This window comes from Lethenteron reissneri, chromosome 60 (assembly GCF_015708825.2).
Source record: "Lethenteron reissneri isolate LAM-NWPU_2019-01 chromosome 60, ASM1570882v1, whole genome shotgun sequence".
Classification (NCBI taxonomy): domain Eukaryota; kingdom Metazoa; phylum Chordata; class Hyperoartia; order Petromyzontiformes; family Petromyzontidae; genus Lethenteron; species Lethenteron reissneri.
In genome coordinates, this window is record NC_083838.1 from 2,353,717 (window position 1) to 2,377,170 (window position 23,454).

At 52.0% G+C, this 23,454-nt stretch overlaps 2 protein-coding genes across 2 annotated transcripts; one reads left to right on the top strand and one right to left on the bottom strand.

Annotated features, from left to right (window-relative positions):
- Positions 1 to 1,580: 1,580 nt before the first annotated feature.
- On the bottom strand, positions 1,581 to 17,075 carry METAP1D (methionyl aminopeptidase type 1D, mitochondrial). Its single transcript, XM_061576196.1, has 10 exons — positions 17,044 to 17,075; positions 12,718 to 12,902; positions 10,974 to 11,123; positions 9,519 to 9,667; positions 8,438 to 8,480; positions 7,828 to 7,991; positions 6,437 to 6,534; positions 5,093 to 5,140; positions 3,723 to 3,801; positions 1,581 to 2,028 (listed from the first exon to the last, which is right to left on the bottom strand). The coding sequence occupies exons 2-10, from the start codon at positions 12,895 to 12,897 to the stop codon at positions 1,947 to 1,949; spliced, it is 993 nt and encodes a 330-aa protein (XP_061432180.1). The 5' UTR covers positions 12,898 to 12,902; positions 17,044 to 17,075; the 3' UTR covers positions 1,581 to 1,946.
- BBS10 (Bardet-Biedl syndrome 10) lies at positions 16,954 to 22,433 on the top strand. Its single transcript, XM_061576092.1, is given in 6 exon segments — positions 16,954 to 17,007; positions 19,666 to 20,035; positions 20,455 to 21,223; positions 21,225 to 21,245; positions 21,247 to 21,633; positions 21,635 to 22,433. Coding segments are annotated over 5 exon segments (1,845 nt in total). The 5' UTR covers positions 16,954 to 17,007; positions 19,666 to 19,757; the 3' UTR covers positions 22,025 to 22,433.
- Positions 22,434 to 23,454: the final 1,021 nt, after the last annotated feature.

Consider the following 23,454-nt stretch of genomic DNA (forward strand, 5'->3'; position numbering starts at 1 on the left):
CGCCTGCCTGTCCGCCGGCCCGCCTGCCTGTCCGCCTGCCTGGCCCACCTGCTTGCCCGCCCGCCTGCCTGCCCGCCTGCCGGACAGACAAGACAAGTCATCTCGACGGAACCGGTGCTCTGGCACGCGCGCGAGTATTGACGCAGCTCCGAAGAGAAGGCGCTTCGACATCGACCCGAGTCGGGGGTGGGGGGGGGGGGGGCTGCCTGGGGCCGTGGGACGGCCACTCACCTCGGCGGCGGGGAGCAAATTTCATCGGCCGGGGAACGGAGGAGAGAGTCTCGTGCGAGTTGGGGAAAAGATCCGTCCGCCCTGCCGGGCTCGCGAGCACTCAAAGAAAAAAGATAGAGCGTGGAACTCGTAAAGCGATAGTAGTCTGGACTTCCTCCCACTTAACTTCCTCCAGCTCCTGACCTCTCGCTGCACTGGTACTGGCAGGAAATGAAAGGCGATGCTATGGTGATAAACGCCGGTGGTGGCTCTACCGAAAGTTCACGCCGACATTTTTCACGGGTGTTCGTCAAACAGCCCAATGCTCGAAAAAGTTACCTGCACATTTTCTCAATTGGGATCCACACGCAGCTGCAACATCACCCCCCCCCCCCTACTCTGAAACAGTGGCCCGATAGCTTTCCTGGGAAAACAAACACACCAATAATAATAATTCTGTAATAGTGACAGGAATGCAGCACAATGCAATGCCTAGGCTCTCCCAACTCTGCATGCTGAGTGGGGGTTACATAACTTAGTGAATGAGGAAATGGGTGAGTGGATGACTGGGTGAGTTGGTAAGTGGGTGAGTTGATGAATGAGGGAATGGATGAGTGGGTGACTGGGCGAGTTGGTGAGTGGGTGAGTTAGTAAATGATTAAATGGGCGAGTGGATGACTGGGTGAGTTGGTGAGTTAGCGAATGAGCAAATGGGCGAGTGGATTACTGGGTGAGTTGGTGAGTGGGTGAGTTAGTAAATGATTAAATGGGCGAGTGGATGACTGGGTGAATTGGTGAGTTAGTGAATGAGCAAATGGGCGAGTGGATGACTGGGTGAGTTGGTGAGTGGGTGAGTTAGTAAATGATTAAATGGGCAAGTGGATGACTGGGTGAGTTGGTGAGTTAGTGAATGAGCAAATGGGCGAGTGGATGACTGGGTGAGTGGGTGAGTTAGTAAATGATTAAATGGGTGAGTGGATGACTGGGTGAGTGGGTGCGTTAGTGAATGAGTTAATGGGCGAGTGGATGACTGGGTGAGTTGGTGAGTTAGCGAATGAGTAAATGGGCGAGTGGATGACTGGGTGAGTTGGTGAGTGGGTGAGTTAGTAAATGAGCAAATGGGCGAGTGGATGATTGGGTGAGTTGGTGAGTTAGTGAATGAGGAAATGGGCGAGTGGATGACTGGGTGAGTTCACAAGGGAAGAGTTATTGGATGGCTGCTGGCCGGGTTTGGTGTCTCCCAGCCGTCCCGACGAGTTGAAGCCATCACCGCTCACCGATCCGCTGGGCCGCACCTCGGTCAACCATGGCGTGTGTCTGTGTGGTGTGACAACGAGAATTTGTAATGATTGCTGGGGCGTTAAACAAAATAGCGAGACACATCTTTATTCCATTATCGTCACAAGCCGGGGTTCAACACAGCTCTGTACGCAGACGCACGCAACACCGTCGTATCAAGGGTACACTGCATCTTCTGTTATCAACGCTATTCCATTATCGCCACAAGCCGGGGTTGTGATAATCGCGCGTTGTTGCTGTCGTTGCTGTTGTTGCTGCATGCAGGCAACGTCGTCATTGTATCATGGTCGGCAGCTTCTCCTCCGTAGATCAAGCCCGTGATCGACGCTGTGCAGTTGACGGCGATGAATTCCATGAGAGCGGTCCCGGATCTCAGCCGCCAACCAAAGACGCCGATTCTGGAAACGGTGGTGACCTTGGATTGGGGTGGGTGATGGTCACTCCAGCTCATGGGGGGCCCTGGTGAGCGTCTCCACACCGCTGCTGGTGATGGCGACCGTGTGCTCCGCCTGCGCCGACCTGCGGGGTTCACGGTAGGAGGGGGGGCAGCGTGAGTCACGGGGAGGGGGGGGGGTTGCCTAATCAGCTGCCAAAGTAACAATAATGTCAACTCGTAACGCCGCGCCCTCGCCACCACCGCACGGTGTCGGCTCCTCGCTCTCGCAGAGATTTAGCGAGATGGGGGGGGGAAGAGGAGCCGCAGACGAGCGGGAAGGCGACAGCAGCAGCCACGCAATGGGCCGCCCGAGCTCTGCGGTCCTCCGTGCACGAAGATGGTTTTTGGCAACCGATGGAGTGTTCAGGCACGTGCGGGGAAGCAACCGGAGCGCACGGAGAAATCCCGCGCGAGTGCGAGGGATAAACGCTATCCTCGTGCGGACGCAACGGGTGCGGGGTCCGCATCTTTTTTTTGCCGGACCACTTCGCCCAGGCAAGCCGGGGGTGGGGGGGGGGGTATGGCTCCTTCTCGATGCAAACCCACCCACGGGGCAAGGGAGTTACGCAACATCTGTTGCGGTGATCCACCAATAGGCTACTCGCGTAGGGCCCACCGCCGCCGGCCGGCTTGGTCTGTGGCGTGGCACTGCCGCATCAGCTGCCCTTCTTCCGTAGTCGGTGAAGAGCGACGGTTATTTTTGGAATCCAGTTATTACACTGGACTTTTGCAGCTGTTTTAGATTAATTTCAGGGTGCGGATTCCAAATCTGGTCTCAGATTTGCTCTATCACATCTCATTTTTATGCTATCGGCATACCCCATTTTCATTGATTTTACCAGAAATTAACTCTGTCACTTATGATTGCAAGTTGTTGCGAGTCAGTGACTGCTTTAGTGTTAAAACACGGTGCTGTATTTTAGGATAGTGTGTTTATAATATAATTTTATGTAGATATCCACATTTATTTAATATTTTTCTTCTGCAGTTTTTATTGAAAATGCAAAAATATTTGATATCTCAAAAACATGATGTGATAGACAAAAACTGATACCAGATTTGGAATCAGCATCCCAAAATTACCTTAAACCCGTTAGAATACCTTATACCAGAAAAAGTGTGTTGACCAGTGTTATTCTTTTATTTTCTTATTTTCTTATTATGGTTCTGCGTGGTCACCCAGGCAAGGCTCCCTCCCCAGTCTCAAGACGTTTTTTAAAGGAGTCCTGGACATTTTCTCGCAGTAGGGGCTGCTGCTGCTGCTGCGTGTGAATCCAAATGATGGGGAGCGGCGGTGTAGCGGCTTTCCGCGCTGCGCTACGAACCCGGCGACCCGAGTTCGATTCCTGCTCGTGGCCAACACCGGTGACGATTATCTGAACTGGTTCTGGGCCTCGCCTAGGTCGACTCAGCCTCAAATGAGTACCTGATGCGGTGTGTAAATTTGGCCACTGGGGAGACAAAGGCGGTGAGTCATAGTGCTGGCCACCCACCCCCTCGTGTGCCGTGCTGGCCTTAATAGGTGCTCGCCGACAGCACGTTCCCCAACAGTCTGTTAAGGTTATACGGGGGATCTTTGTCTTTGTGCGAGGGTGAGTATGGGGGAGCGGTAGCGTCGACATTCGTTCGCATCGTGCGTAAGCAACCGCAATAATCGGAGGTGCAGTACGGTAGCGCTAGCCGCTACCTTAACCCTCCGCACGGACACAAAGACAAACAGCCGCATGCACACAGAAACGGGCAGTCAAGGACAAAGATGCTACACGGTGCCATGTACCTGCTGTGATCCAGCGTGACCACGGTCCATCCGTCTGCGAGCGTTCTGACCTCCGGCGAGCCCTCCATCAGGATTGGTTCTGGAGGGAGAAAGTCAACTCGTGTTTTTGTTGTTGATTGCAAGGCCGTAATGATAATAAATATTAGGGGGGGGGACACATCCCCCCCCCCGCCCCCAATATTCAAATATGCTCAAAATGTCCCCCCCCCCAATATATTGCTATAAAATAGATTTGGTCCCCCCCAATGTTGACTCCATGGCTACGGCCTTGGTTGTTTGTATGCCACTTGTTAACCACGGGAAGCCGAATCTTAAGGCTTTTTTTTCAGGAGGGTCCTGCCAGGTTTTACAATACCTCGCCGATCTCATCAAGGAGCATAAACCTTCACGTAAATTCCGGTCATCCTCGCATCAGCGGATTTTGGTTAGCGTCCGAATTCAGACGCTGTCTTTCTGACAGACAAGAACAGGTCTGTTCAGACACGGTCTTTTCCGACAGACCTGTTTTTCACCTGAGGACAGCTGCATGCGTTGTGGTCAAAACGTCGTGAAAATTGTATTTTATTATGTTTTATTTTTATTATTTTATTATTTCCCTTCTACGTGACTTTACCGAAAGAACCAAGAAGAAAAAAAAGGGTAGTAAACATCACGAAAGGTAAAAGTCCGCTGTGATTATAACGTTCCTTCTGTTTGCAGTGAACTCCAATGATGGCGTCCAGCATTGAACTAGATTGGTTCTACACCAGAAAGGTTGAATTTCTACCTTGGCTGCTCGATTCCCACATCAAAACTGCCGAATGCGAGGTTCGTACACTACTGGACGGGATGGGAAGTATTATGCAGAAAAACATAGATCCCTCGATTGAAGAAATCGTTTATACCGGCAGCTCGTACGAAGGACTCAAGGTGAAGGGGAAAATGGAGCTTGATGTTATGATCGTTATTTCTCAGCCGAAATTCAAGTTTATCCCCAAGACCTCAGATTACAGTGGCTTTCGTAAAATAAAAGCTATGTGACTTTACCGAAAGAACCAAGAAGATGAATCCCTGCAGTCACGAAAGCTTAAATTAGAAATATTTACGCATCACAGATTCGCCCCGATTACTTCCTCTCGCCTATTGCTATTCACCCCCATCTTCACCGTGACACAACTTACGTACCCCCCAATTCTTGTTGTCCTTCCCCTGCAGCTCCGATTAGCACGATTGGCTACGTACGGCGCAAAAGAAATTCCACTAACTGTGGTGAAGTGCATCGGTCGAGGCGATTTATAAATCACGTTAAGATAGGAAGCACACGAAGATGAGTTTGAGAGCACTACAAGTCGCCCACCCCCCATCACAACGCGTCTCCATGGTCCACCCACCGATGGTGAAGACCATCCCCTCCTCCATCAGCAGGTCGACGTCGTTCTCTGCAGAGAGGCCAGAGGCGACAGCGAGGCGTCACAACGCGTCGTGTGGCCGCCCTGGGCTGAGCGGCCGGTGCACGAGCGCCACACACACGCGATCGAAGCGCAACGCAGTTGCCGGCAATGCTGCACTGTTTGTCTTTTGCTTGGTTTTTTGTGTGTGTGTGCGCAAATGAACAATACAATACGTACAAAGATGACGAGAGAGAGACGGTGGGGTCACGTTGATAATGATGTTAATGATGATGTTAATGATGATGATGTTAATGATGATGATCCATAATATAGGTTTTTCTTGGGGTTAGATTGTGTAAATATATAAATGTGTTGTTAAACCCGACACCACCCGACACAGCCAACCAGTAAGGTTTGTCACGTAAACAGAACGTGCCAATTCTAGATTTAAAGCTTTCGTGACTGCAAGGATTCATACTCTTAGGAGGTTTTTTTCGGTAAAGTCACGTAGGTAGAAAAATTAAAATGAAAAATAATAGAAGTAATATTAGAAATAAAATAATTATTATAATTATGATTTTATTTCTATTAATAGAAGTAATAATAGAAATAAAATAATTATTATAATTATGATTTTATTTCTATTAATAGAAGTAATAATAGAAATAAAATAATAATTATAAAATTTATTTTATATCTATTATTAGAAGTAATAATAGAAATAAAATAATAATTATAATAATTATTTTATTTCTATTATTAGAAGTAATAATAGAAATAAAATAATAATCATAATAATTATTTTATTTCTATTATTACATGTATTATTTTTTTATTTAAATAATTTCCATAATTATTATTTTATTTCTATTATTACTTCTAATAATAGAAATAAAATAATTATTATATTTATTATTTTATTTCTATTATTACTTCTATTATTTTTTATTAAAATTTTTCTACCTACGTGACTTTACCGAAAAAACCTAAGAGTAAGAACGTGCCAATTCGTCACTAGTACAGCACACCGGTGTGTTGGAGAGCCAAGCCACAACATTTACAATCTGAGTACGACGTTTCGCCAGTAATTACAACCAGCTTCATCAGGCGACAGCCAGATTTTAGTAAGGAATTGGCATGTTCTGTTTACGTGACAAACCTTACTAATTGGCTGTCGGGTGTGGTGTCGGGTTTAACGACACATTTAGGTATTTACGCGATCTAACCCGCGCAAAAAAACCTGTATTACGGATGATATTGGTCGCGAAAGCCTCCGTGTTAAGATGATGATGTTAATGATGACGACGACGACCAAGTTGATGGAGGTGCTGCCGCAGGACTCACCGTGGTGCCAGACCTCGGGGTGGCCGTGGAAGTAAGAGCCGATGCCGTGTCCCACGAAGTAGGGACACACGGAGAAGCCACCGTCACGGGCAAGCCGGCTGCAGCGCAGGTGAGCGCAGGTGAACAGAGGATGAACACAGGCTGTAGGACAAGGCTCACAGCCGTGTTCTGAAGTCATGGCTTGCCTCTGGCTTGGCCTCTAGACGAACGCTGCCTCGTGCGCCGAGCTGAGGCCGTGCCTAAAGATCACCCGCATCCGAGCTGCTGTTTGCGTTTAGTTTGCTATCGGCTGTAGCAGAGAGGCGAGGGATTTCTGACCACGGCGCTTGTGCCAGGTTCGGTGGCCTTTGGGGCCGTCAATGTGAAGTGCGGAAGGCCCTCGCTGGCAGGAGGTCACGGGACAGGCTAAATTGAGCGTGCAGGCTTTAGCGACCCATGTTATGAGTCGAAATTTCTTTCTTTTTTGGGTCGGATTGCCGCGTAACCGCAATACCTCACTGATCTCGTCAAGGAGCATAAACCTTCACGGAAATTCCGGTCATCCTCGCATCAGCGGATTTTGGCTAGCCTTCGAGCAAAGATGGTCACTTTATCGCCCGCATTCAGATACGCTTCTGTGGCCGTCTGGAACGCTCTTATGATGTTAGAAAGCAACTGGAGCTGTGCCCTTTTAAATCTAGATTGAAAACTCATTTCTTTAGAAATGCTTTTTCTGTTCAGTTTGCTCTCCTTTCCCCGCACCTCCGATTAGCACGGTTGGCTACATACGGTGCGAAAGAAGTTCAACACACACACACATAGTAATAGGCTTCAACTGATACAAAAAACTGACACCTTTATACAAGGCATCATGTTTGCAATAACCACAACACAAGCAGTCAAAATGCAAACAAAAATAAACAACTCTGATAATGATATGCCCTGTCCATGAAGTTGATTGATCCACACCCGAGACAGCTTTTCTTAGAGCCTAGTCTCCATTGGTGTTGGACCAGATGACGCCAAAAGGCATACAACCCAAAAACAGCGCACTATCAGAGTATTGAGAGCTCGGGGTAAGCATTCACACTATGAGACCACCTTTACCAGTGGCAAAATATAGTAATAGGCTTTTACCCTTTCAACTGGTACAAAAAACTGTGCATATCATTATCATTATCAGAGACGTTTATTTTTGTTTGCATTTTGACTGCTTGTGTTGTGGTTATTGCAAACATGATGCCTTGTATAAAGGTGTCAGTTTTTTGTACCAATTGAAACGGTAAAAGCCTATTACTATATTTTGCCACTGGTAAAGGAGGTTTCATAGTGTGAACACACACACATGACGCAGTCACCCGAGCCGAACGTCGATGACGAATCGTGGCTCCGTCTCACTGCCGCTCTCACACCTGATGGTGTTGCCGATGATGCACAGAGGCTGGCCCGGGCCGCAGGCGGCGATGGCGGCGTCACGGCAACGCCGCGCCGCCTCCACGAGACGCCGGCCGGCCGCGTCCACGTCGCCCACCAGCACGGTCTCCGAAGTGTCGCCGTGGAAACCCTTGTGGTACACCTGCTCGCTCGCACGCGCACGACACTAGCTCGGTGAGACGCCGAACGCCGTTAACTCGGCTGCTGGGATTTTCCACGCGGCGATAAGCCGCTTTGTTGAGCTGTTATCATTTGCGGTCAGGTCGCAAATGATAATACACTACACATTGGGCTCTGTGGAGGCCCGTCATTAAGCGATTAGTCATTAACAGGGGTGGTCGTTAAGAGGGGTTCCACTGTATATGTTTTTCATGCTTGTGGTACTAGATTAACGTACGACCTTGCCATTCTGAATTCCTTACCTCGCGCTATTGATTTGAAAGTTGTTTTGTTACGTTATTTTGCTGTAACCATGTTCCTGTTGCGTGACCAGGTCCTCATCGACGATGTGAATTCCTTCGCCAAAGCGTGTTTTACGGGTGCCAAAAATAAACGAGCGCATTAAAAGTAACAGAAAAGGCGTCCTACCGTGACGTCAACGTTGACGATGTCTCCGTTCTGCAGAGGTCGGCTGCAAAGGGGAGAAACGCGCGCCGGTTTAAACGCCGATTTGCGGCACTGCAGGCTGCACGTGTGGGAGAACACGCAAACTCCACAGACGGAGTCACGGGTTCGATAGCTGGCGATAAGTTCACTTGACGCGTTGAAAATTATTTTTGCTTTGCGGATTTTGCTAACTGCTTCCCCCCCCCCCCCCCACCGTTTCCCCCGTCTTTTCCCCATTAATAATGATAATTTCATTTCACCTAGCATCATTCATGCAATTGCATCCCACAACGCTGCACATCAATTAGCCAGTCACTTACGCAGATGGTACCAAAAATAAAACCCCTCCACTTAGCGCATCAAAAACAAACACAAATGAATGCAAAAATAACGAGAGAGAGAAAACAAATGCACGTAACGATAAAATGATCATCACAGAGAAAATGAAATGAAATTAATAAACCCGTTCAGTTTCCGGCGCCCCAGACCACAATCCCAACATTTCGCCGGATTTAGGAGAACCTTCACAGGAAGGGGTGGTGGAGTGCCCAAAAAGTGATGAGCCAGTTGGACTATAAAATTTCCATTCTCTCCCCATGCCGCCCCCCCCACCTCACCTTTCCCTCCCTCCCCCTTCCCCACCCCCATTTTTATCCCCTTATTTTTGTCATCCTTCCCCTATCCTTCCCGCCCCAAATGAATGTTCGTGAACCTCGCTCACCGTCCCCCTACCTGACCGGTGGCAGTGAGCACCAATATCTCTCCCACTATACTCTCCTGATGACGGACGCTTGAATATTGTGTCATCACCTGATGACGGACGCTTGTGTTGCGCCCGAAACGTCGTGATTTATTTCATTTTCTACCTACGTGACTTTACCGAAAGAACCAAAGAGTATGGATTCCTGCAGCCACGAAAGCTTCAAATCAAGATTCTCTCCCACCGCTTCCTTAAACGCCAGAGGAGCAATGCACTTGGGCATTTGTCCGCGGAGTTTCTGTGCGTACCCCACCCTCCATCCTTCTCCTCCTCCCCCGCAGTGACACCTGCATCGGCCCTCACCTGTCGGGGATGCCGTGGCACGCCACGTTGTTGACGGAGGTGCACACCGACTTGGGGAAGCCGCGGTAGCCGAGCGGCGACGGGTAGGCGCCGTGCGCCACCGTCTCGCGGTGCGCCACGCCGTCGATCTCCTCCGTCGTCGTGCCCACCTGCACCACCCGCACCACCCGCCGGCGCCACGGTGGCGAGGATGTGAACTACCTCGCCTGATATACAGGAAGTTGTGGGTTTTGATCCCGACACTGACACCTGCTGTATAGTTGGAGTTTGCATCTCTCATCATCATCACGGTGGCGAGGATGTGAATTACCTTGCCTGGTATACAGGAGGTCGTGGGTTTTTGATCACGACACTGACGCCTGCTGTATAGTTGGAGTTTGCGTTTCTCATCATCATCACGGTGGCGAGGATGTGAACTACCTTGCCTGGTATACAAGAGGTCGTGGGGTCGATCCCGACCCTGACGCCTGTGGTATAATTGGAGTTTGCGTGTCTCTCTCTCTCATCATCATCACGGTTATTTTACTTTCATTAATTTTAATTTTTTACCTACGTGACTTTACCGAAAAAACCTAAGAATATGAATCCTTGCAGTCACGAAAGCTTCAAATCTAGAATAAATGTTAACTACTTCGACTGGTGTACAGGAGGTCGTGGGTTTTGACCCCGACCCTGATGCCTGTGGTATATTTGTAGTTTGCGGTGTCTCTCTCCCCGTAGTCGCGTGGATTTTTCTCCGGGTCCTCCGGTTTTTCCCTCCACATTTAGAATCGACATCACGCGTTTAGAGTATTTGGCTGCTTTACATTTCCACGCGATGATAAGCCACTTGGTTGAGCTATAATTTGCGGACAGGCTAGCTTATGAAAAATAGCTACATAGCTCAGTAGGCCTTAACTAGTCAATTTCTTTCGAACTGCTTTTTGTGTTCAGTTTGTTGTCCTTCCCCCGCACCTCCTGTTTTTAGTGGACGTGGTGGTGGTGGTGGCGGTAGTTGTTGTTTTGTTTGTTTCACAACTGAAGATGTTACTGTAGTTATTGAGTTTGTAGTATCTGTGGTTGTTGTTACTATTGTTGTGTATGCAGTGGTAGTCGTTACTGTTGTTTGTAGTAATAGCTGAGGTCGTTATTATTGCGGTTGTTCTGTTTGTGGGAGTAGTTGTGGTTACTGCTGTATTTGTAGGACTAGTTGTGTCTATTATATGTATGTTGAACTTCTATCGCACCACACGTTCAAGTTCAAGTTCATGTATTAGGTATAGCCCTGTGAGCCATTCGGCTCTTGAATCGGGTGCAACCGCAACAAACAAAAACATGAACAAAAAAACATTTTAAAGTGAATATGTGACTGAGTGCAAACAGAAAATCCAAGACAGCAAAATATTGCAACCGTGCTAATCGTGGGCGTTCGCTGCAGTCATAGCTGCTGCTGCTGCTGTGGATGGAGGCCGTCACCTGAATGCGCGAGGCCGTGTGCAGGAGGATGTGGCGCGCCAGCTGGCACGCGGCCCGCACGCCCGCCAGCTCCTCCGGGCCCTTGAGCTCGATGTAGTCGCCCCACTCCGGCACGGCCCCCGACAGCACGTAGTCCGGCCGCTCGATGTGCTGCACACACACCAGAGTTCGCAAACGGGTTTTGATTCCTTACCCGTACCCGGCCGCACCAGGGTCGCAAATGGCTACCCGTACCCGGCCAGGTACGGGTAGCCGTTCCCTTACCCGTACCCTACCCGAAATGAGTGAGAAACGGCTACTCACCAGTGACTCGCGGCCTACCCGTACCCGTACTCGGCTGCACCAGGGTCGCAAACGGCTACCCGTACCCGTACCCGGCCGGGTACGGGTAGCCGGGTATCGGATAGGGTACGGATATCGGGTACCCGGTTGCGACCTCTGGCGCACACGCATCACGCGGCCGAGGCCGAGGGTCTGCAGTTCGCTGTCCTTAGGGGCCGTCCATAAATGACGTCACACGATTTTGGACGATTGTTGACCCCCCCCCCTCGTCACACGGCGTCACAAAAAGTCAGACCCCCCCCTCAAATATGACGTCACAAAGCTCTGCCTCCCCCCCCCCAAAACCATATTTCCATTTTGAAAATAAAACATGCTTCAAATCGCTTTAAACTATTGTCATTGTAGTGCGTATTTAATGTGGCGCTGCACTCTAATGTTGGAGGAGAAAACATTTATTACAAAGTCTATTTAATTAAGTAGAACGTGTTGTCTATATTTATTTAGAGTTGTGCATTTTGATGTGACGTCACGTTTCTCAAACACCCCCCCCCCACCTCGTCACACATCGTCACAAATGTCTGCCCCCCCCCCCAGGTGTGTGACGTCATTTATGGACGGCCCCTTATCCATGCCTCTGATCTCCGATTAGCAGAGTTGACTATGTAGGGTGTGGAAGAAGTATAACGTGCATACATTGCCATCATTATTACGATTGTTACGTCAGGTGGACCCACAGACGAGCATGAAGGCTGCAGTAGCAACAACACGGTGAGTCTGCGCCAACAATTGCCACCCTCACCCCAAGCTCTACGGTCCTATATATATAAAGGTGTTCAAACTTGATTTGGAGCTTTCGTGACCGCAGGAATTACTCTTTGGTTCTTTCGGTAAAGCCACGTAGAAAGAAAAACTAAATTAAATATTTGTACCTGATTGCTTGATTGCTTGTGTTGCAATCGAAACGTCGCATGCTATTATTTAATTTATTTTTTCTTTCTACGTGACTTTACCGAAAGAACCAAAGAGTTTTTTAAGCTGTTATCGGTCAGGTGAATGTTCATGCGATGTGGGAGGGGCAGTGGTCGCAACCGGGTACCCGATACCCGTACCCTACCCGATACCCGGCTACCCGTACCCGACCAGGTACGGGTACCCGTTTGCGACCCTGGTGTGGCCGTGTACGGGTAGACCGTGAGTCACTGGTGAGTCACCGTTTGTCACTCATTTCCCAACGTCTTGTCTCTTCTCACAATTCAAGTTCCTAGAATCAACCCACCCGCGCCTGCAACATGGCTTCATCCCAGAAGTCGCAATCGGGTACCCGTACCCTACCCGATACCCGGCCGAGTACGGGTAGCCGGGTATCGGGTAGGGTACGGGTACCCGTTTGTGACCCTGGTGCGGCCGGGTACGGGTAAGGAATCAAAACCCGTTTGCGACCTCTGAGCTACGGGCGCTCTACCTTGGGCACGTCGTGGGCTGGCCCCACCAGGGCCGGCTCCACCACCGCGTAGGCCCTCCTCCTCCACAGTCCCCCGCCAAACACCGACCGGAGCTGCGTGCGCGGAAGCAGACGCAGGGGGGGCCGGCGCCCCCCACGGAGTGCTGACACGGCCGCTCGGGACGCGTTGAGTGCCATCATCGCAGCTGCCCCGACACGCCGAAGGGAAAAAGAGGGGAGAAAGAGGGGAGTGATAAGACAACTGTTGTCAGCACTGCGCTCGTTCACCCAAGGAATGTTTTTCAGGAGGGTCCTGCCAGGGTGTTTTGTCGGGAATCGAACCCCACGCGCTCCTTGCTGTGAAGCGTTATGTGGGTACCACTGGGTCAACCACCACCTTGCTACCCTAGCATCGCTCACAAGCATCACTCACAAACATCGCTCACAAACACCACTCACCAACATCACTCACAAACTTCACCCACCAACATCACTCACAAACACTTATCAGCAAACAATGCAACACGCTACAAATCACACCACGCAGCACACCGCGCCGTCCAGCACACCATGCAACACGCAACACAACACACCACGCAGCACAACACACCGTGCAACACAACACACCAAAGCAGGTGATTTATCACGCAGCCCAACACGCACACGTTCTTCGGGACTTTCGGTAAAGCGACGTCGATAGGTTCACAGAAAATAACAAAACACGCACACCCTCAAGTGGCAGTGACTTCCCTACAGAACTTGTGCCAGGCTAGGTGCACGTCGAGGCCACGATGTGAAGCGTGCTGGCAGGTCACGGGAAGGAGCCGGGTGTTTACGGGTCGACTAGCTTGAGATGACAGGCAGTGGGCGTCTCGTGACATCGCCACGAGGTGGGGTTGCTGTTGCGAGTGGCCCTCTGAAAAGTCGGTGTTCAAATGAAGAAAAACCTCGTCATGTTATTATTGGCCTTCCCGTGAAAGTGTGACAATGGGTAGGCATTTGCAAACAATACAACAAAACGCTCAAATGATGTCCCCATGACCCTCAAAAGTCCACGTCACTAAATTCCCCCTTCTAAATATTCAAAAATAAACAAATAAACACTTTCCTGCGGGAATGTTGGGTTGCTCGGTCAATGGTCAGGGTCAACGGCGGCGTGGTGTATTCCGCAAATATGCCCGACTGTGAGGGCGGGCACAAGCCGGCGTGAGTAGGTTAAACATTGAGTTTTATAAGGACACCACGGGGTGACCAGCCCCTCCCCACCCAGCCCCACCCAGCTCCACCCTCCCCACCCAGCCCCTCCCCACCTTCTCCACAAGCCGGCGTGAGTAGGTTAAACGTTGAGTTTTATAAGGACACCACGGGGTGACCAGCCCCTCCCCACCCAGCCCCACCCAGCTCCACCCTCCCCACCCAGCCCCTCCCCACCTTCTCCACAAGCCGGCGTGAGTAGGTTAAACGTTGAGTTTTATAAGGGCACCACGGGGTGACCAGCCCCTCCCCACCCAGCCCCACCCAGCTCCACCCTCCCCATCCAGCCCCTCCCCACCCTTCCCACAAGCCGGCGGGAGTAGGTTAAACGTTGAGTTTTATAAGGGCACCACAGGGTGACCAGCCCCTCCCCACCCAGCTCCACCCTCCCCACCCAGCCCCTCCCCACCCAGCCCCACCCTCCCCTCCCTGCACGACAGACTGGACGGACACAATAATCCCCCCATATTCATCCGAATATTTAGAAGTGGCTCCAAAATGTTCCTTGCTAATTCTTCGTTTGCTGCACGTGCTGCACGTGCAGCCATCGTCCTTGCTGCTGTGTCCTTCTGTAGACCGTGAGCTGCTGCGTTTCGACGGTGCGACCCAGAGTTGCGACTTCGTCTCACGACGGCCACGGGCCCCTTTTTTCACCGCCCTGAATGGGTCTCATAGCGGTGTGGCCGCTACAATGCCGAGGAGCTCATCGCGACGGACAGGAGGGGACATCTCTCACTGGGAGGACGCCTTCTTCACGACCGCCGTTTCTAATACGAACGACTTAAATGTTATCTTCGTTAGGCAATTCACGTCGAAAGAATCCTCATTATACTTACTTTTTTTTTGAAACACAACAAAATTATTGATAGAAAAGTATTTTTTTAACGATAAAATAAACACATTTCTGCGGAGGGAGCTGGTAGGAACGTTGGGTTGCTCGGTCAATGGCCAGGGTCAACGGCGGCGTGGTGTATTCCGCAAATATGCCCAACTGTGAGAGCGGGCACAAGCCGGCGTGAGTAGGTTAAACGTTGAGTTTTATAAGGGCACCACAGGGTGACCAGCCCCTCCCCACCCAGCCCCACCCCGCCCACCCAGCCCCTCCTCACCCTCCTCACCCAACCCCTCCCGACACAGCCCCTCCCTCCCCATCCTCCCCACCCAGCACCTCCCCACCCAACCCCTCCCCACCCAGCCCCTCCCCACCCTCCCCTCCCTCCCTCCCCACCCACCCAGCCCCTCCCCACCCAACCCCTCCCCACCCTCCCCTCCCTCCCCACCCACCCAGCCACTCCCTCCCCACCAAGCCCCTCCCTTCACAACGGACGGACGGACACAATAATCCCCTGTGGGTTGGTGGAACCAGGAGGTTCCTACCAGTATCATTTCACATCTTAGTCGGGTGGCGCCCCTATACGACCCCTCGTGACCGAACCGCGCCTGCTGACCGCCTGTGCATCGCCGCCTGTGCCAACTCACAGGCCAACAACACTCGCACACACCACACAAAGACCCCCCCCCCCCCCCCCCCCCCGTGTGACATGACAGACTTTTTGGGGCTGTGAGTGAGTGGCAGCGGCTTTGAAGACCGGCACTGCCGCACACGATAGGGGTGGGTCGTCAGCAACCACGCCCGGCCGCCTTTGTCTCCCCCAGTGGCGATGTTTACTAAACACCGCGCCGGGTACTCATTTGAGGCTGAGTCGACCTAGGAGAGGCCCAGGACCGGTGCGGATGATCGTCACCGGTTTTGGTGGCCGCGAGCGGGAGTCGAACTCGGGTGGCCGGGTTCGTGGCGCAGAGCGCTGACCACTACACTCGAACAACCCAGATACACACACACAACCTACTACACACACAACCTACTACACACACAACCTGCTACACACACACACACCCTGCCACACACACACCCTGCCACACACACACAACCTACTACACACACAACCTACTACACACACAACCTGCTACACACACACACACCCTGCCACACACACACCCTGCCACACACACACAACCTACTACACACACAACCTACTACACACACACGCCCTGCCACACACACACCCTGCCACACACACAACCTGCCACACACACCCTGCCACACACACACAACCTACTACACACACGCCCTGCCACACCACACACCCTGCCACCACAACAACCGGCCACCACAACACCCTGCCACACACACACAACCGATGACACACAACGCCATGACACCACACACACACAACCTGCCACACACACACCCAGCCACACACACACCCTATCACACACCCTGCCACACACACACCCTATCACACACACACACACTATCACACACACCCTGCCACACACACACCCTATCACACACACACACACTATCACAAACACACACACCCTGCCACACACACACTCCCTATCACACACACACACCCTATCACACACACACCCTATCACACACCCTGCCACACACACACACACCCTATCACAGACACACCCTATCACACACACCCTATCACACACACCCTATCACACACCCTGCCACACACACACCCTATCACACACACACACCACGTGAGGTCACGGGGCAGACCCGGTGTTAGGGGTCGACTGGCTGGGATGACTGACAGATGCATTGCCCACTGTATCAACTCGCGCCCCACACTCACACCCATCACGCACACCCTGACAACACACACACACAAACCCTGACAACACACACACACACACACCCTGACAACACGCACACACCCTGCGTCAACACATCCTGCAACAACACACCGCATGGGCAGATGATGATAGCCGCGGTCCCTCGACGTCGCCGCCGGTGACGCGTGGGGGGGGGGGCGGTCCTAGGGACCGCGGTGAAGCGCAGCGCGCCCTCGCTATTGGCTACAGCTCCACTCCCCCCCAGGGAGCCGCCCCCCCCCCCGCATGCCCCTCCCCGTTCCCATAGCGACGACGCGGGGCTACAGGGGGTGGTGGAGTGGTGGTGGTGGTGGGAAGGTGGTGGAGTGGTGGTTGTGTGGTGGTGGTTGCGTCCTGGACGACTCGTGGCGATCATCGGCGGCGGTGAGAGCCCCAAATCCCCGTGCTGCTGGGACCGACCTCCCCTTAGGTCGACTCAGCCTTGAACGCGTGTGCCCTGGTCGCGTCGTCATGCCCGTGTCAACCCCATTCCATACAGGGTCCATACGGCGTGATGGGACTTTGTATGCGAGTCTATGAGTCAGTGTGTCTATGTGTGAGTCAGCCAATGAGTCAGTGTGTCTATGTGTGAGTCAGCCAATGAGTCAGTGTGTCTATGTGTGTCTATGTGTGAGTCAGTGTGTCTATGTGTGAGTCAGTCTATGTGTGAGTCAGTGTGTCTATGTGTGAGTCAGTGTGTCTATGTGTGAGTCAGCCTATGTGTGCGTCAGTGTGTCTATGTGTGTCTATGTGTGAGTCAGTGTGTCTATGTGTGAGTCAGTGTGTCTATGTGTGTCTATGTGTGAGTCAGTGTCTCTATGTGTGAGTCAGCCAATGAGTCAGTGTGTCTATATGTGAGTCAGTCTATGAGTCAGTGTGTCTTTGTATGAGTCTATTAGTCTATGTGTGAGTCAGTTAGTCTATGAGTCAGTGTGTTTATGTGTGTCTATGTGTGAGTCAGTTAGTCTATGAATCAGTGTGTCTATGTGTGAGTCAGTCAGTATATGAGTCAGTGTGTCTATGTGTGTCTATGTGTGAGTCAGTGTGTCTATGTGTGAATCAGTGTGTCTATGTGTGTCTATGTGTGAGTCAGTGTGTCTATGTGTGAGTCAGTGTGTCTATGTGTGTCTATGTGTGAGTCAGTGTGTCTATGTGTGAGTCAGTGTGTCTATGTGTGAGTCAGTCTATGAGTCAGTGTGTCTATGTGTGAGTCAGTGTCTCTATGTGTGAGTCTATGAGTCAGTGTGTCTATGTGTGAGTCAGTGTCTCTATGTGTGAGTCAGCCAATGAGTCAGTGTGTCTATATGTGAGTCAGTCTATGAGTCAGTGTGTCTTTGTATGAGTCTATTAGTCTATGTGTGAGTCAGTTAGTCTATGAGTCAGTGTGTTTATGTGTGTCTTTGTGTGAGTCAGTCTATGAATCAGTGTGTCTATGTGTGAGTCAGTTGGTCTCTGTATCAGTGTGTCTATGTGTGTCTATGTGTGAGTCAGTCAGTATATGAGTCAGTGTGTCTATGTGTGTCTATGTGTGAGTCAGTGTGTCTATGTGTGAGTCAGTATATGAGTCAGTGTGTCTATGTGTGTCTATGTGTGAGTTAGTCTATGCGTCAGTATGCTTGTGTGTGTCTATGTGTGAGTCAGTCTATGAGTCAGTGTGTCTATGTGTGAGTCAGTCTCTGTATCAGTGTGTGACCTTTGCGTACGGACTTCATTGAAGTTCTTGGCACGACACAACATGCACACTCGTAGGAAGCCTTCTCATCATGTGCTAGGGCAGGGGTCGGCAACCAATATAACAAGAAGAGCCATTGATAATTGTTTTTTTACCCTTTTATCTGGCAACAAAACTGACAACTTTTTTACGAGGAATCATGTTTGCATAGACCACAATACCTGCAGTCATAATGCAAACAAAAAACATAATTCTGATAATGTATGCACTGTCCTTGAAGTTGATTGGGCCACACCGGAGACAGATTTCCTTATAGCCTAGTCTCACATGGTGTTGATAGTGTATGCACTGTCCTTGAAATTGATTGGTCCACACCCGAGACAGCTTTCCTTAGAGCCTAGTCTCACATGGTGTTGGACCAGATGACGGCTAAAGGCGCACAACTCAAAGACAATGCACCATCAGAGTATGAGAGCTCGGGGTAAGCATTTACACCATTGGAACCTCATTTGCCAGTAACAAAATATGATAATTTTTTTTTACCCTTTTATCTGGCAACAAAACTGACACCTTTTTTACGAGGAGTCATGTTTGCATAGACCACAATACCTGCAGTCATAATGCAAACAAAAAACATAATTCTGATAATGTATACACTGTCCTTGAAGTTGATTGGTCCACACCCGAGACAGCTTTCCTTAGAGCCTAGTCTCACATGGTGTTGGACCAGATGACGCCAAAAGGTGTCAGTTTTGTCGCCAGATAAAAGGGTAAAAAAAAACAATTATAATATTTTTTACTGGCAAATGAGGTTCCAATGGTGTAAGAAGAGCCATTCTTTCGAATTCGGTGCAAAAACTCTATATTTATAGAGCCGCAATGACGTGAATACACACGTACACGCATGCATTACGCCACGAAGCAGTCCGTAAAGAGGCACATTCATCTCCGGAGCCGCAAGTTGTTGACCCCTGTGCTAGGGCATACATCACACACCCCTTTACATACTCTCTGCCCCCCACTTCTCTCCCCCCCCCCCCCCACGATGTCCTCACGTCGCCCTAATGTGTCCCAACACGACCCTTTCATCAGGGATCTCAAAGCGCTGTGCAAGACACAGCAGCAACAACAGACACTTTGATGGCAACTCCTGAAACTAAACACGGCAACACAATAAAATAAACACTAAACACCAATTGCTGAATTAACTAGAAGTTGAATACACCTACGTGTATAGATACGTTTTAAGACGTGAATTTGAAAATATGATGAATGCCGAGTGTGTGTATGTGTGCTGAGAATGTCATAGCAATCCTCAGAATCACTTCTGTGCCCAGGACCCCGATGATCGCCGCGCTCCGTCTCCGCAGCGGAACGACCTCGGCGCATTCCCTCTCCTTCACCCTCGCCGTCACCGCCGCTCCCTTCCGCCGCTCTCGCGGGTCCGCGCCACCGTCGATCCATGGAATCGCCGGCAGTGCCGCTGACATTGCCGGACTGCCGCCGCCGCTCTCGGCGCCGCCTCTGCCGCGCGGCCGGGGCGGCCAACGGGTCCGTGAGCGGGCCGCTCGGCGCCGGCGCTGCGCTGGCTGTCGCGGGTGCCCTGGCGGACACCGTGGGACGCTGCCTGGGCCCCGCATGCGGGAGCCTCCTGTTTGCCCGTGACACCGGCGACGTGCTCCTGATGGCAGACGGGAGTCGCGCGCTCGCAGCGCTCCGGCTAGAGCACCCCGTGGCCCGGTAACGTGACCCTCGCTGCTCGGCCAGAACAGCGGCGCGGTGGTAACATTCGGGTCCCGTAGCAAGATGGGCCCTCGGTGTGAATCCCGACATGTGCGGCTTTCTGTGAGAAGTTGGGCATTCTCCCTCTCTTCTGGGTTTCCTCCGGGTTCCGTCAATATCCTCCCGTGGTTAAATAACCCACGGGCAATGTATATGGTATTTGCTAAACATCCAGATGCAAAAAAATGTCCTGTAATTTACTCGATCGGGATCACACACAGCAGCAACATCGCCCCCGACTGTAAAGCTACTGCAGACTGTGATGATTGCCTTGTGCTATAAGAATGACACGAATACCAAATTTACTCATTATTATCCTGTGGTGCATTCATAATCCAGACACCGTGCATTTTTTGTGCCCCGGTGGTTCGACGCAGCATGGTGGTGGAATGCGTGTTGGCACACTGCGCCGTCACGGGCGACGGTGCCAAGTCCTTCGTTCTGCTGCTGGCGTCGCTGCTGCGCAGCGCCGGCCTCGGCCCGGGAGCGGCGGTGACAGCATGCTGCGGCAGCCACCCCCCCACTGGTCCCGCCGCTCACGAGCGCAGGGAAACCTCCTCTTGCCGGGCCTTCGCCGGCCAGGTGCCCGCGCTGCAAACCGACGTGCTGGATGGGATCGTGGGAGAAAGAATGAGGCGGCACATGACCCTAGCGAACCTGGAGTTGGAGCGAGACCTCAGGGATTCCACGGAGGGCATCGTGAGGACCTCCTTGTCCTGCAACCTGGGCGCTGCTGCGGCGGAGGCCCTCGTGCCGGCGGTGCTCGGCCTCGTCTTCCCGCACGGCATCGACGTCCCGCGCGGCACCGACGTCCCGCGCTTCGGGGAGCGCGTGAGCTTCATCCTCGGCAACTTTCCAGAGATGTGCACAGAGGTGAGCGGCGCGCCCGTTAGCCGCAGCTGCTGCCTGGACGGCGTGCTGCTGCGCCGGGATTTCACGGTGCGCCCCTCCGGCGAGGACGTCGACGGCGACGTCCGCTTCGTCGCCGTGACGGGGCGGGTGCGGCCGCTGTCTTCGGAGAGCCTGGGCGTCACCTGGCAATACGGGACGGGCTCTGAATTTCAGCAAGCACAGCTGTGGGCCGACAGGTACGTGGAGAGGTTCATGGAGACGCTGGCGAGGGATGGCGTCGGAGTTTTGTTCTCCTGCCGTGAAGCAGAGCGACTGTCCTCCTGCACTACGCGCGGCGCGGCGGCCTGGCGGTGGTGGAGTGCGTTCCCGCGGAGGAGCTGGCTTTCCTGTGCGACGTCGCGGCTTGCGAGGCCCCGCCGACTGCATGCGGCGACACTGTCGCCCGGCTCGCGGGCTCGCTGACGTTTTGCCGCAGGCTGGAGTTGGGGGGCGGCCGTGCCTGCGTGCACGCGGGAGTGCGGCGAGCGCTGAGCTCCCTCGTGGTTTGCTCACCGGTCCAGGGCGTCGCGTCCCAGTACGTGGCGGCTGTGAGCGGTGCTCTGAAGACGCTACGGATGTGGGCTACGGATGTGGGCCGTTCTGCCGACTGCTCCGACGGTTCGGTCGTGGTGCCGGCCGGGGCCGTCCTCCCGGCCGGAGGGACGTTTCGAGTTCCTCCTCCACCATTTCCTGTGCGAGGTGGCCGACGGGAAACATGAACCGGTTCCGACGCCGCCCCTGCGGCAGGCGTGCGCCGTGCTGGCCGAGGCGCTGCTCGAGATCCCGCGGCGGCTTCACCGCAATCTCCGCCCCGACCGCCGGTTCGTGACGCTGCTGAGCGCGGTGAGCGCCGGCCTGAGGACACGGGGAGAGCTGGACGGGCGTCTGCTCAGCATCGGGGGCGGTGTGGAGCCGGTGGCGGCCAAGTTGCAGCTCGTGGGCGCCGTGCTCCAGTGTCTGCAGAGGCTGCTACGCGTTGACGCGGTGGTGAGGGTCACCGGGCGGCTGCTGGATGGCGCGCGCGGGCACCACGGTGACTCGGAGGACGACTCGTGAATGCAAGAAGTTTACCTGGGCTCGGTTGACGAGTTTGTTTTTCACCTGTTCTGCACCTGTTCTGCACCTGTTCTGCATTGGTTCTGCACACCACAAGTGAGGGCAGCCCTGCACATTGGTATTTGCACAAGAGAGTGTATATTTGCAACGTGGAGCATGTGGGTTGATATAATCCAGGGATGTTGGGCTGAATCACAACTTGCCGATAAGTAAAATTTCCCACTATCCGACACCTGAGGTGTGGTTGCTTGACTTTTGTTATTTTTATTTTGATAACTCAACCCACTCCACCACTCATTCATCAATTCACTCATCCACTCATCTTGAGATGGGTCTTGGCAAGTTTTCTCAGGAGGGTGGAGCCAATATTTCTGCTATGTATAATTCCAACTGAATACATTTTCAGCATTGGGGATCTTTGGGGCCGTCCATAAATGACGTCACGCACCTAGGGGGGGGGGGGGTCAGACATTTGTGACGATGTGTGAGAAGGGGGAGGGGGTTTGAGAAATGTGACGTCACATCAAAATGCGCAACTTTAAATAAATATAGACAACACGTTCTACTTAATTAAATAGACTTTGTAATAAATGTTTTCTCCTACAACATCAGAGTGCAGAGCCACATTAAATATGCACTACAATGACAATAGTTTAAAGCAATTTGAAGCATGTTTTATTTTGGGGGGGGGGGTGCAGAGCTTTGTGACGTCATATTTGAGGGGGGGGGTCTGACTTTTTGTGACGCCGTGTGACGAAGGGAGGGGGGGAATCGTCCAAAATCGCGTGACGTCATTTATGGACGGCCCCTTTGGCTAATACCAGTTTCAATGCATGTGGATTTCTCTTTATTGAACAAGAGCCCGGTACAGAGCGTGAGCGGTGAGGAGGTGAAGGGGGGTTAGTGTCACAGTTGGTGTTAAAATAATTTGCGATGACCAGGTATTATTTTTCGAGATATCTGGGCATGACCAAAAGGCGTTTAGGTTAGTCTGAACCATGCCTGGCGGGCATCTTCAGACAGTCCGGGGAAGCGTCAGTGAATTTGGGGACGGGGGGGGGGGGGAGAGATCAGAGAGCAATCGGTCAAGATACAGATGAAATTGGAGGATAGCAGTACAGAACCGAATTTCCCCGTGACTCTAAGCCTTGCAAAGCATACGTTTTGTCGAAGCGCCAAATTCGTGGTCTCAGCATGTACATTGTACAAGAACTTCTTCAGGAGGATCTTGCCAAGTTTGCAGTAGGGGGCGATGCTGCTGCTGCTGTGTGTGTCATGCCAATAGAGTCATTTGCAGATTCTTTTTCAGCATTGGCAATGTTTGTGGCCCATACCAGTTACATTGCACGCGTTTTTTAAAATGTATCTACGGGAGGAAACCGAAGAACCCGGAGGAAACCAACGGTCAACAGCGGGAGAATATACAAAAT